Source organism: Erpetoichthys calabaricus, chromosome 2 (genome assembly GCF_900747795.2).
Source record: "Erpetoichthys calabaricus chromosome 2, fErpCal1.3, whole genome shotgun sequence".
Classification (NCBI taxonomy): domain Eukaryota; kingdom Metazoa; phylum Chordata; class Cladistia; order Polypteriformes; family Polypteridae; genus Erpetoichthys; species Erpetoichthys calabaricus.
The window spans coordinates 252280825-252295321 of NC_041395.2; the positions used below are offsets into that span (position 1 = coordinate 252280825).

At 39.2% G+C, this 14497-nt stretch overlaps 1 protein-coding gene across 4 annotated transcripts in view; it reads right to left on the reverse strand.

Moving 5' to 3' along the window:
- The window catches only part of slc22a15 (solute carrier family 22 member 15), a 51370-nt gene extending 46872 nt beyond the window's left edge, over positions 1 to 4498 (reverse strand). For all 4 annotated transcript variants that reach the window (XM_051922837.1, XM_028795367.2, XM_028795370.2 and 1 more), the window contains exons 1-2: positions 4293 to 4498; positions 2801 to 2947 (exon numbers count right to left, since the gene is read on the reverse strand). In XM_051922837.1, coding sequence (XP_051778797.1) covers positions 2801 to 2947; positions 4293 to 4376 — 231 coding nt within the window. In that variant the 5' untranslated portion in view covers positions 4377 to 4498. The remainder of the gene's footprint in view (positions 1 to 2800; positions 2948 to 4292) is intronic.
- Positions 4499 to 14497: the final 9999 nt, after the last annotated feature.

Consider the following 14497-nt stretch of genomic DNA (forward strand, 5'->3'; position numbering starts at 1 on the left):
CAGCCTCCGCTTGTACAGTAGCGTTGTTCTACTTGCAACATTCAGCTGGATGAACTGCATGCCCCATTGATCCACACAATCATAGTTAAAGCAAAAAAAGGACATGCTGCCTAAGAGTACCACACTCGTTACAGGTCTGGTACCAACAAACACTGAGAAATAAAAAAAAAAAAAACATGGGCCAAATGATTTTCTTTTTTTTTTTTTTTTTTTTTTTTGTATAATGTCACCAAATTTCACTCAGTGTTTTTGAGATTTAGGGGTATTTCATTTTTCTATTGAAGGGGGGTTTTACTCCTAAATATTGATACAAATTGAAATGTCCTCTCTTAGTGGATTCCTACTCACCTAGATATACCATCCTGCCAAATTTCAGCTTTTTACTAAATGGGGAAATCATGTTTTCATTAATGAGTGAGAGAGTTAGTGAGTGAGTCAGTAAATTTTTCAGACAGATAGATAGATACTCTACTGTGGATTTATGTTCCTTATGTTCTGTAGGTGGTACCACCATGACATCACTACTTAGGACCAGCCTAGATGTTTATATCCTGGCTGAGGGAAAAGTCTGACAGCTTGTCATTAAGAGTTGTACAGTGCAGTTCACTATTGTATGTACTGTTTGGATTTTTCTGGTTTACAGGACTTTTGCTTCGGTCTTTGGTCTCCATTTTCTGTTCAGTCTTGCTACCTTGGATTACCTTTTTAGCCATTACTTTTTGCTTTATCTTTTCAGATTCTTTTGTCGTGCCATATTTCATACTTCATTTTGTTTATATAAATTCTTTGTTTATAAGAATCTTCATATTTCTTTCTCTTCTGAAACAAGATGTTTACAGTTATCCTCTCCTGTGGAATGGCATTTTTGTGTACTTTGCTAAAGCAGATCTAAAAGTCTACCTTTACAGTTTGGAACTAGGCTGTCTGGGGGTGAGCAATGTTTTTGACGGAGAGCATTGAAATCCTGGTCTGGCCTTTTGTGATATTTTGAGGCCTGCACCTCTTTTTGCCATTTTTTCTTGCTCTCTCACAACTATGTATAACTCCCTTACACTTTACTGTTTTATTCCAGTCTAAATATTAATATAAATGTGCTTAATGAAAGGCACAATTGTACCCTGTATGCTTTATTAATATTGAAAATGTTTAGTGTATTTAGTATTTTAGAATAAAACCTTGTATCATTTTGCAAAAGAACAGTAATTTAAATTTTCCTACTTAAACATATAGTAAACCTATACTGAAGAGCATATGATTAAGTGTCTAAATGCAAGGTTTTAAAATTGATGCAACATACTGCAGAAAAGCCTAAATAAATCAAAGCAATTGTTACAATTTTTGTTTACCACAACACTATCTTGAATCCCAACAGGTGCCACTATTTTGTGTTATTTGCGTCACCTGTAACCATGGGAGTTTCCCAGCACTCAGTGGGAGACACAGCAGTGATGACGTTTGAATTAGTGATGGTTGTGCATCCCAAAACTCTTTCTGTGCCTTTTTCCTTTATTTACAGTATTTATTTATTTTGGATCTCTCTGCACTTGACTTTATGCTTTTGGTTCTTGGTTTCTGATTCCCATCTTATGCTGTGTATTTTGACAATCTAGTTAACTTGATTTTCCAGTTTAGACTTTTGCATGTTTCTGATTACACATTTCTCCCAGTCACTTTCCTTCTCCGTCCCCTCGCTGATGGAACAGAAATGTTTAAAATTTTATGCAAAAGATCATATTCAAAGTTTAAAAAAAAAAAAAAAAGTTTACTTTAAAGAAATATCAACTTTAAATTACAAAATATTAATTATCCAGAAAAATCCCAGTCACCTAACTGAACTTGAACTTTATTGCAAGGCAACCTAATTTCTTGGAATTTCTCTTGGTGTTACATCCTTACACACAACAAGGTAAATACAATTAAACAGCACTATGTATAATATAGGACAAATGTTACTTAAATGCATGATTATGAATGCTACTGTGTTTCAGATATTGTTCTAAGCAGTACAGTGTGAAGACTCTTATGTTCACATTGAAACTGACAGTAAAGCGGATCTACAGATACCGTGTTGCATTCTTGGCTAAACTCTGCCCTTCTTAGGCTTACCTGTCTCTCTTCCTCCCTGTTGCGGGTTTAGATTGAGCCCTGCTCATTACTGAACTTAGATGGTTTCCTATTCCATGTATATGATGTACGGTTTTAAGAGCAATATCAAGTGTTGCAAATTACCCGTGCATGGAGACTAAACATATTAAAAAAAAATTAGTGCTACAGCTATGGGTGTACAAGCATTTCTTGTGCTCGAAATTCAGTTACCCATTTGTTGCCATTTGAAGCATTCCATGTTTTGATGTTGTACTGGTACTGTATCTGTATTTTGTATTTAGAATTTAGATTAGGGTAGACCCCTGGCTTTTGGATCTGGAAATTTCTATTTTGGGTTTTGGAATCAGAAATATTACAGTAAGTTTAGCTTCTGAATTTTGACATAGATGTTTGTTTTCTTCTGGTGTCTTAGCTATTACTGTATTTTTCTTAAATGTTTTTTAAAGGTTAAATCAGTTTCTTTTCAGTTTTATAACAATTCAGAAAAGGTTTATGTTGACCTATTCCTTTTTATGGTAGTCCTGAAGTATAATCATGATATACAGCATTTTTGCCTTTTATCTCTGATCCAGCCATCTTTCAGTTCTATATGTCGGAGTGTTATTTTTACATTGTTGTATTATTAAACTAATAAACCTAGAAGTAATCATTACCTTTCTGTGAAGTTTAAAAAAAAATGTACTTGTTCACTTGCCTCTGTTACAATTGAGCTAAGATCATGAGTAAGAATAGCCTTCTTAGCCGCGTCTTCTGTAGATGTTGGTAGGTCCGACTTCACTGCATCATAAGTTGGCACTGCCCCTACTAGTACTATCAGCATTGACTGCCAAGCAATATAAATCTGGAAGTAAAATGTCAACAGTAAAGCAATAAAGTTATACAAACAGTAGTTTAAATATGTTCTATAGCCTAGAGACAAACATGAATTATTGTTGTTATTGTGTACTACTGAAATATTAACTTTCAAACCAAAATAGATCATTATTATATACAGTATACATACATACACACACACACATACATACATACATACCACCTTTAAAGGTATGTATTAAATACAATAAAAATTGACAGCACAGTGCAAAATAATGCAGTGCAATTGTCTGACCGAATAGCAGACAAAGACAATAACGTCAACGACTGAAACCATTCTCCTACTAATATGAAATTGGCATATTGTGTGGGATGTGTATGCTTGAAGGATCTTTACAACAAATGTTGTTTCAGAGGAAGAGCAAGAAAATAATTCCGATTTTAACTTCTGGGATGGTACTTAAGGAAACACTATTTCAAGCCAGGGTAGTGGGATCCAGGCCTGGGGCTGGTCATTGCCTGTAATTGCCTTTAATAAATAATCATCTGGATTGAATTTTTTTCCTTAAATTATCGATTTGCACTTAAATACTGTTGGAATCGACATCTTATTAAATTTAAGTAAAAGTCTAACAATTTGTATTGGTTTCCTCTTTGCATTTACGAAGAGAAACAGACTGATGAAGATTTGCATTAGCCCAACGTTCTATATAAAGACACACAGTACTACGGCGCGCGCTTAACTATTACTCAATATTCGATACTGAGAAGTGAAGTACAGTATACCCTTCGCCAGTTCAGCAGACTATTTTGCAAGACCACTAAATACAATTCAGTAGCCTATCGCCAGCTCATCCCACGAATACACCATTTAATCGAAATGGGTAACATTTTCATAGGCTATCTCTATGAAGGTACAATATTAACCGCGGAGATTATATACATATACAGTATATCTAAAATAATCAGTCATGTATTAGTCTTCTTCAGCCGTTAGAATTTGGAGATTATTGCAGAAAAAAGAAAAGACCAAGGGGACACACTGCAAAAAATGTACAAATCCCCCCATTCAAGTTTCAGAAAATTGGTTCCTGGAAAAATCAATACAAAGCACTTAAGTAGACGGCACGATCGAAATTAAAAGCAATCGAATTAATAAGTTGAATGCAGAATTACCTGCAGCAGGTTAAAAAGCAGACAGGAACAAATGCATTGCAACATGACAGGGGTGCACCTCGTCACCCAAAGTTTACAGGTGCTACTGCACTACTGGCCCATGCCCCCAAAGCGGCCCTGGGTTCAAGGTTTAACTTCAGAGATGCAAAAGAAGGCTTCCTGTGTCAAAATGTAACAAACGAAAAGAAACACCACACCTGTGCCGAAATCAATAGTGCCGTAAGTCGCTTTTGGTACTTCCCATATTCTCCGACTAAGGCAAAAGCCTCTTCTAGATCCATTTATAAAGCCAGCCCAACACTGAAGACGCTTCATCGGACCTGGACGTAGCCAAAGTCCTGCTACCGAGGGTTCCAAGCTGCCAAACGAATGACGTACACATTTGCCACGCACAAAGCGAAAATCCAATTGCGCATGTCACGAGCCAGATTTCCGTGTTGTTTATGAGCGTCTCGGCCATGTAGGCGGGGTTGCAGTTGTTAATTAAGGGGGCCGAGTTTACTGCGTGCGACGCTGATTTGAACAAAGTAATAGCAGATCGAAAAAATAAATTAAGATGACAGGATGTTCAGTTTACACGCGGATAAATAATGTCTCAACATTCACCAGAACATCTACGATCTCTTTGTTTTGTTAAGTACGTGTATTTTAATCTGCTTTTTATGTGCAAATGGGGTAAATCATATCTTCGCATTGCAGAAATGCTTCATATTTAGATGGTTATGCATGAAAATACATCGGCGTTCATGTTTATTTTCATGTTTACCGAACATGAGTCATATGGATTCCCCCATGAAACTTAAGGGGTTTCTTTTCTCTGTCGTGATTTGCTCAAAAGGTAACCAGAATATGTCGCCTACGGTAATCCTACTGTGCACATTCGTTCAACTTACTAAGGATGTACGTCGCTTAGCAGAGTAATTAACGTATTTTCATCACAACGTTTGTTGTCATGTATCTTTTACCTTGAAATGGATGGATATAGCAATATTTTCAAATGTATATCAAGACAAAGTATAAAAGGTAAGAAAAGTATGTAATTGTATAATTTGTTTACCTACAATAACACATTCATCCATGTTCAGATTTATAACTTTTGTAATGAAATACTGCATCATAAATATTTGCCATTATGCAGTACTTCTTTGCTGTGTTCTGATTTGAGGTTCCATGGTCCACAAGCTTGGCACATTCAGTTCTTGAGTAAAGGGTAAAGATAAGAAAACAGACATTCAGGGTGTGGCTCTGTGACATGAGAGGTGTAGAACTGAGCATCCACTGCTGTTTATTATTTTGTGTAGCAAAGAAGGCTGTCCTGCAACCTTGCAGAACATAAAATGGTTATGCCATTGCAGCTCATCTCCCACATGTGGACTGCTGTGTTGCTGGCAAGACAGAGGAGTGGGGAGACGTTTTTATCAGTGGCAAGATGTCCATCAAAGTGCTGCAGCAGTCTAATTTTAGTCCTGGCCTGTACCTCTGGAGCTTTCATCCCAATCCTGACAGAGCTCTTAGGGCAACTCTTTGTGTAAAATGTGTTTTATTTTTCACTGCTAACATATCAGGGTGTTGTACTGTGTAAGCCATTATGGATGTAGTGGGAAGTCAAGCAAAATGACGCCTTTTGTTGGCTAACTAAAAAGATTACAATATGCAATTTTTCAAGGTAACTCAGGCCCCTTCTTCAGGCAAGAATGCTGTACCATATCAGGACCCAACATCTTGTTTAAAGAAGGGGCCGGAGTTGCCTTTAAAGCCTGCATATTGTGATCTTTTCAGTAAGCCAACAAAAGGTGTCATTTTGCTTGACTTCTCACTGCTAACATAAAATGGACCTCACTTGACTGTTAAGTTAGCTTACTTAACATCTCTTGAAGTTGGATGTACCTAACACAATCTAGTAGACAGATGTGCTTATCCCACCTATTTCTACAGAAAAAGGGAGACGACCTTGGGCTTTGTAAATAAAATAATGACAATGTGTAGTGGCCTTTGTGAAAGTGTTAACAGGCTAAATTAATTTGAGCATACACAGTTTCTTGACTGCTGTCATAAGCTTCTAGAGAAACACTGTTTGAAGTATTTGAATAAGTAGTTGTTTGTTTGAATTTTTTATATATGGGAATTTGATAACTCTTATTTCATGTGCAAACCTAATAACTGGACTGATACAGTAGGCAGTGTGGTATAGTGGTTAAGGTTTTGGACTTCAAACCCTGAGGCTGTGGGTTCCAATCCTGCTACTGACACTGAGACCCTGTCATTTGACCTGCCTGTGTGCTCCAACTTGAAAAAAAAAACAAAAGAAATGTAACCAATTGTATCATAAATGTTGTAAATTCCTTTGGATAAAAGCGTTGGCCAAATAAATAAATGTAAAGTATACAGATAATACCTAAAATGTTAAATTGTCAGTTTGGCTAGCATGTCTGCCTAAACTGGAGCTGGAATTGTATGTGCTCAGTAGTGAATCTCTGGGGTCAAAGGCATGACAGAGATATTACCTTCACAAACCTGGATGAGCATCCTAGATTAATTATTACACCCAAGCAGGATACACAGGACAGAGACGTCTTTTCACAGGATACACACTTTCTGAACAATAGGTTCTTTTGTTTGTACCCAACAATTCACTTGATTATTGGAGAAGAAGAGCATTTAGCTTGACTTTTGGTGGTTTAACATACAAGCAGCTATACAGACAAAGAGCATACCATCCATGTTCCTAACCCGCTTAATCAGATCAGGGCCGTGGGGAAGCTGGGGCCTACCCTGCAAACATCAGGAACAACATTAAGAAGCAGTCCCTGGACAGGGCACAATTATTTGCAGGGTGAACTCTTGGCTGTCCGTCAAGAGTGTGTACGTTGGTGGGAGAGCAGGTCAATTTGTGAAAGGCAAATCTAGGGGCACAATAGACAAAGGGAATGGCTCACCAGGAGCATTGGGTTGGTTTTGATGGTGAGGTCTTGCCACTCTCTTCTCCTCTTGTTGATGGATCTGTTGTGGATCGAGGTGACAGAATCCTTCAATTATGATCCGTCTCCAAAGTGCACAATCCCCAGCAAGTGTCTCACCCTGCCTATGTGGAATGGACCAGACCTTGTGAGAATGCTTCAAGTAGTCTTTCTAGTGTTTCTTCGGGCTACCTTGAGGTTAGGGTCCTTCAGCGAGTTCACCATACAAAACTCATCCATGTGAATAACGTACCTGGTCCAGCAGAAGAGACTACTGAGCAGCATTACCTCAATGCTGGTTGATGAGCAACATTCCACAATTTAAGTGTGGGAAACCCTGTCCTCCCAAGTGATGCCAAGGCAGTGAATGTGGAACACTTCTAGTGTGCAGATTTCCTTGCAGTGAGGAGTCCAGGACTCCCATCCATAAAGGGGTGTTGATATACATACCACGTGATTGATCACAACCTTGGTGGCTATGTGAAGCTTTTGGTTACAGAAGGTACACTTGCATAGGCAGCCAAATGCAGAGGATGCTAATCAAAGGCAGTTCACAATCTCCTCTGTCGCAGAGGCATTTCTAGATATTAAGATTCTGAGGTAGGGGAAGGACTGTGTGTTCCCCAGTGTCTTGTTGCCAGTCTTGATATCCATTGGAGGATCTGTGTGTTGGAAGGCAGTCTGAAGGGTCAGCGTCTTGGAGGTGTTGATTTCCTGGCTCATCCAGGAATAGGCTGAGTATAAGGACTCAATGGTCCTCTGAAGTCTTTCCAGGTGAAGAGCTATGTTGGCAACATTGTCAGCATACTGGAGCTCATAGATGATTGTCGAAGAGGTTTTCAAGTGGGCTGTCAATCTTCGAAGGTTGAACATTTTACCATCCAGTTTGTACCGGATCCGCACTTCATCAGTGGTGTCCAACGTATTTCTGGAGAGTCACAGTGATGAGGTAAATATTGAAGAGCACCAGAGCAAGGACACAGTCTTGTTTGATGGCAACAGTGGTTTCAAAGGATGAAGACACAGACAAGCTCTTACACACACACACACACACTAGGCTCACAACAAGAATCCCTGACCTAACACTGGCAACAGGATTATGAGAGAACGTCCTGTGTAATTCTGGGTTCTTTCCTTGAGCTGTGTCAAGAGGGCTTGGATCAAAGAAAAGATTTTTTGAATTTTAATCCGATAGTAAATTATAGAAAACAGACATCCAGCAAGTTGTATGATGTAGTTGAATTTTTTTTTTTTGTAACTCAGGTACTGTTTATAAAAATGTATATCTACTTTTCTGTGTTACTGAAAATGGCTTATGACTTTCTTGATTGTGTAAAAAAGTACGGTGGAACCTCGGGTCACGAATGTCTCTGAGCACGTACAAATCAGGTTACGACCAAAACGTTCGCCAAACTTTTGCACCTGTTCACGACCACACACTCGGGTGACGAACAAGCCAGTTTCCCTTCCGGTTCGTACACGGCAGTGATTTACGTACGTGTTCAGTCTCTCCCTGTACAGTACATTGTTCTTGGTCAGACATGCATCGTGCAGAGGGACTTTGTGGTATAGCGGGTCCACAGCTCACGTCAAGAGGCCAGTTTTAAATAAATAATCTGCGTGCTACAGCTGCCATGTCCTCTTCATAAATAGAAGCGCAAGGCGGCTAAAGGGAGGAAAAAGAAAAGAAAGACGGAGGTTGTGGAGTGAGGAAGTAAGCAGGAAGCAGTGTGGAAAGAACCGGTGTGAGCGAGCGAGCGAGTGCTCGCAGGCAGGCAGCTGGACAGTGAGCCCAAGCAGGGGTGTTTGGCCGACACTCGGTGGGGCAGAAGGAAGCGGTCGCTCCAGCGGAGCGATCAAGGAGCTGGAGTGACCAGAAGGACGGCTGGCCGCATAAGGCCGAGAAGGCAGCAGGGGTCACCAGTTAAAGAATGCATCGGCCTTGTTTTTAAAGAGACTGCTTCCAGCATTGTTTTAACCTTGTTGTATTTAATGAAGACTTTTTTCTATTGGATTGTAACCTCCGCTTCATTTCTGTTTTTATGGGATTATTTATTTATTGAAGGATTCTGAAAGCACTGCACTTTATTTAATTTGGACTTTGTTTTTGATTGTTGTTTTGTTGATTTTAATAAAAGCACTTGGCACTTTTTGCACCATCCCCTTGCTCCGTTGTAGTGCCTCACTGTCATGCTCATCGGTAACATTACCAACGGTGACGGGTTTAAAGGCTCCCAGAAGCGAGATGGGAGCGTGCAGCAAACCCGCATCATCACAGACTTTACCTCAAAATTGTAATCTCCTCTCCTCCCAGTTCCTCCTCACTTCCTTCATGCCAGAACTCGACTCATGCAAGGTTAGTTTTCTTGGTTGTTTATGGTTAGTTTTTGTATAAATTAAAGATTTTTCAAATGTTAATTTTTTTCCCTGTGCTTAAAACTCATTAAAAAAAAAGTGTTTACAGTGAGCGGTTCGTAAGGCTGTAGCGTGAACTCTTGCAATGTTATATTTCTCTGTTCAAGGTTTTCTCAGTGTTATTCAATGTTTTTACATTTAGTTTACTATTACGCTGTGCATTCTATGGTATTAACTATTTTTGTGCTTAAAAATCTTTAAAAAAAATATATTTACATACAGTTCGTATGGTCCGGAACAGATTCATTGTATTTATATACAATCCTATGGGGGAAATTACTTCGGGTCACGATCACATCGGGTTGCAACCAGAGTTTTCGATCGAATTACGGTCGTGACCCGAGGTTCCACTGTGTCTTGTTTTCACTAAAAAGTGATTTTTTTTGTATTGTGCCTAAACATTCTTAGTACAAGTTTAGAAACTTCTGTGTCTATAAATGCAAATGTGTAAATATGTAAAATGAAATATCTGTATAATCATTTAAAGCATTAAGCACAATGACAATTTAATTATTGAATATACACGTTTAATGTTCACTATACCTGTAGTCATATTATCATATCTTCAGAGTGCTGTGAAATTTTTGTATGTCCAAACAACATGAAATATGTTGCCAGGTTGCATCTCTTTGGTGCCTTAATAAACAAGACTGTATTAAAACAGTTGTGTGAGTTCACCAGTTTTATTTATGTTAATTAGGGCGAGAGTAGTAACACATAACTAAAGTGAAGTAGAAGGTAAATGTCAGTCTCTTGTGTAACAGACAATATTTCGCATTCCTTAAACGTTCTCAAGTGCATGTTTTGGACTCTTATTAGTATTGATATCTGCGGCTAACCTAGAGATCAATCCACACAGAGGGAAGATTCCTTTGAATACCTAATGTCACACACGTGCGCATGGGAGGCAGTCGGGCTTAAGTGATTGTAGTTGTATGCCAGGACAGGGGGTGGCGATGTGTACTAACACTCTCTCTGTCTCTCTCTTCCCTCTTCTCCAGATCCTCCAAAGAAGGTCCAGCAGGACGCGCACACCCCTTCCTGTCTGTCATCTATAAAACCCTACTTGTTCTCAACATACAAGTCAGTTCTGATTGGAGTCAGTCCCTAGTGACTATTCATCGCTTTATTTATAGCATATTTTCTACCGATTATGTGGGGTGGCTACCCCAAACCTTTTTCTGCCTCGTCTCTCTTTTACACTATACAGTATGTAAAAGGTTATGGGTGCTGATAATTATGCTTTTCCTTTAAGAACTTTTACAGATGAATTCTTACTGGCCTGGTGCTCAATGTTTCTAAGGTCTTAGGATGTTCTTAGATACTGCCCCATCACTTTAAAAAAAGACTTATTGTGCCAGGATCTGAGAGCTGAGGTTCATTAGAGATAATGATTGTAGACCAATGGGACTGACATTTGCTGTGGTCTGAATCTATTGAAAAAATAGGGCCTGTGCCTAAGTTTAGAAGTAGGTCCACTAATAGCTCCATAGCAGTTCACACGTAAGTGCAGATGTGTAAGTGATAATGCTGTTTGGGAACAGCTGGCAGCATACAGTGTAAGGACAACATTTGACATCCTCTTCCCTACGTGACATACAGTAAAGCATCAATTGTAATTGTCAAAATAAGATACATGTCAAGTAGACTATTATAAATGATTTGTTTAGACCGAAGATTTAGACCTTTATTGTATTACAACTAATTTAATGAATAAATTAGCTTGCTACTAATACCAAAGCACATTTTAAAATAGGATGGGATGAAAATAATTCATTTAATGCTCTACTATTTCCATCTATCTGATCTATTTTAGATTACCTACCTGATCTGTTCCCAATTTCCATGACTTTGAATAAAGTACTACTGTGCTTATTTTTCATTGTTAGTAGATGAGTGAAAAAGTATTTGACACTATTGGAAGAGGGATTTGGGTTGGGTTAAGTTATGATAGTCTGAAAAATATGGGGCCTAACTAAACGGCATACACATTTGTTTTATTTTTTTTCAAATTGTCAGTTTCCTATTTTCTTACTACTTCATTAATGTGACTGTTGCACTAGCTCTCTATCTGTATGAAGTTATTCCACTCCGTTGGGCCCTTGAGCAAGGCCTTTAACCTGTAGTCGCTTTGTCCTGGGTATGATGCTAATCTGCATCCAGCCCTACAGTCAGGTCCTCCAATTTACAGCAAAAACTCGGGGTTGGTGGCAAGATAGGAAGGTGCTTGGAAAATTAAAAGTCCATTATTTGAACCCGTGACTGTGTAGGGCATTATTGGGTGTGGGGTTTGGGGCTCAGGGACGCCAAATGTAACCAGTAGAGGACCTGCATTTCCTCAATATCACAATCAAGTCTGGGCCACTAAAAGTGACTTTGGGCTAGCTCATTCATTCAGACTGGGCCACAGTGTCTTAAGTTTTAACTCATCCAGAACCAGTTTCCTCAACTTTGGTTCAAATGGTGTGAAAACTGTCTTTCCAGGGAGTGCTGGTCACTCTGGTGACTATTTCGAGGGTCTACTCTCACACAGCATCTCATTTGGTGTTTACAGCAGTGCTGCTAGCTGTGGGATGAAATGCTCAGAATAGTTCAGGAGACCGAAGAATGATCTCAGTTGGCCGACATTGCTTGGTTAGGAGCGTCCACAAATGCCTTCACTTATTAAGGAGCCACGTCTCGACCATCAGCATCACTCACATGCTCAAGGTCAGCGATTCCCAGACTCGGTCCTGTGGCTGCTGGTTTCTGTTCCAACCAGATTCATAATTAGAGGTTATACTTGGTAATAAATTATCTTATTTAGTTAGCTGGTCATATTTTCTCTTCTTATTTTGCATTCAGAAAAACACCGTGTTGTCATTTCACATTATAAGATATGTAGAAACATTTCTGTTTTTTGCTATAGCTTTAAATGCTTAACTCCTTTTGTTGTTTTCCTATTATTTTTCCATTATGTGTTGTAGTCTGCTGTCTTTCTTGTATCCTAATGGTGACAATTAAAAACAAGCAAAGCAGACACCCGGGTGAACAACACTAAATGATGAAAGGCTGCAACTGCTTCAGTGTCAGGCTCAGTAATTACTCAATAATGGAAAGGCAGAATGGAAAGCAGGGCGAGCATAAATAAAAAGCCAAAAAACAACATTTTACACATAATGACTGCTTAATTTTTATTAAAATGTATTAATACACTTACTTTTGTAATTTCTTCATTGACCCCAAAACACAGAAGCTGGGTAATAACAGTTCACTTAATTAGGCTAGGAGTCCGATTAAACACTGGAGTACTTTTTTTTTTTTTTTTTGTTATTTTTCACTTTATACAATTTCTTGTATTAGTAATTTGTAAGTTTTTGCATACCTCTTGGGGTCAGAGCTCGTGGTCAGCCGTTGTACAGCACTCCTGGAGCAAGTGCAGGTTAAGGGCCTTGCTCAAGGGCCCACCAGAGTAGGATCTCTTGTGGTAGTAACAGGGACTCAAACTGGCAACCTTCCAGATACCAGCGCAGATCTTCATCCTCAGAGCCACCACCCTGTCCAGATTGGTCATTTCAACCTGTGACGAGGCTGCCATCCAGGTAACAATGGACATCTGGTAACCCACTAAGGGTTTGGTCCATGGCACACTGGAATATAGCTGGTGCTGAACTAACACCAAAAGATAAGTGACGATAATACTAAATCACTTTTATGGGTTGTTATTGTGAGGTACTTTTTGAGAGCCCATATTAAAGTCGATTTTACTAAATTACCCCCTACCCGCTAACCCAGCAGAAAGATCTTCGGTCACAGGAAGGGGGTATAGCTCAGCTATGAGTACTGGGTTAACTGTTACCTTAATGTCCAAACATAATCGTACAGTCCCATCATTCTTGGCCACTGGGACCACAGGTGTAGCCCAATTTAGAATGAGAGTCAGGCTCTGGGACTCCTGGTTTGACAAGCCAGTCAATGTTCGCTTCCCTTTTAGGCCTTAAAGCATAGCGAACACTCCTTGCCTTCAAAAACATTGACTGACAATTTGGTTGCACCCCGAGTGTTACATTAATCCCCTTCATACTCCTCAGTTCCTCTTGAAAGAGTGTCTAATGCTTTCTCAGGACCACAGCCTACTCAGACCCTGCTTTTTCAAGCCATGACCTACCCAGCAGAGCTGGATAATTGCCTTTTACTATATAAAGGGATAATTTAGCTTTTTGTCCATTTAATTCAACCTGGACCTTCTTTTGTCCATAGCACAGGTCTTTATGATGATCTTGGAGAGTTTCAGTGAAAGGCAGCTTACTTTTTCCCTGAGCAGGTCCTTAGCTGCTCCATTACCCACCTCCATTTTCACAGAGTTCTTGCAGAATGGCAGTAATGATATATGCCAGGGGTGGCCAACTCCGATCCTGGAGAGCCACAGTGGCGGCAGGTTTTCAATCTAACCATTTTTTTCACTAGTGACCAGTTTTTACAGATCCTTAACTTTAGTTAAATGATTTGCAATTTAAAACACAAAGCCATTAGATCAGGGCTGAGCAATGTTGGTTCTGGAAGGCCGCAGGTTTTTGTTCCAACCCAGTTGCTTCATGAGAAGTCATTTATTGCTGATGAAGTGCTTATTGCTCAAGTGACGTTTTTCTGCTTCATTTTTAGTTGTCTTGCTTGTCAAGATTTTGAACCCTGCATATTTTAGTTTCAATGAGCTGTATTCAGTGTTTTAACTTCTCCTTATTAGCACTAAGATGCAGATGACAAAGGAACCAGCAGTTCTTCATCTAGCTTGTCTCCACTTCCGCCCGTGTCTATTCAAATTCAGTATTTGGTTTAATGAAGTGCGCGGGAGGAAACTGAAGAGAAAATGAAGAACTGAAAATTATTCATCCATTTTAGGCTTCATCTTACTCCGATGATACATGTATCAATAAAAAGGGGAAAAAAACTCGGATTTAAAAATGACATGGTAGAGTTAAAACACTAACAAGCCGTAAATTAACGAAGTTCTGTTACTGGTGAGGATTGGCTTCTAATTAACCAACTGGATT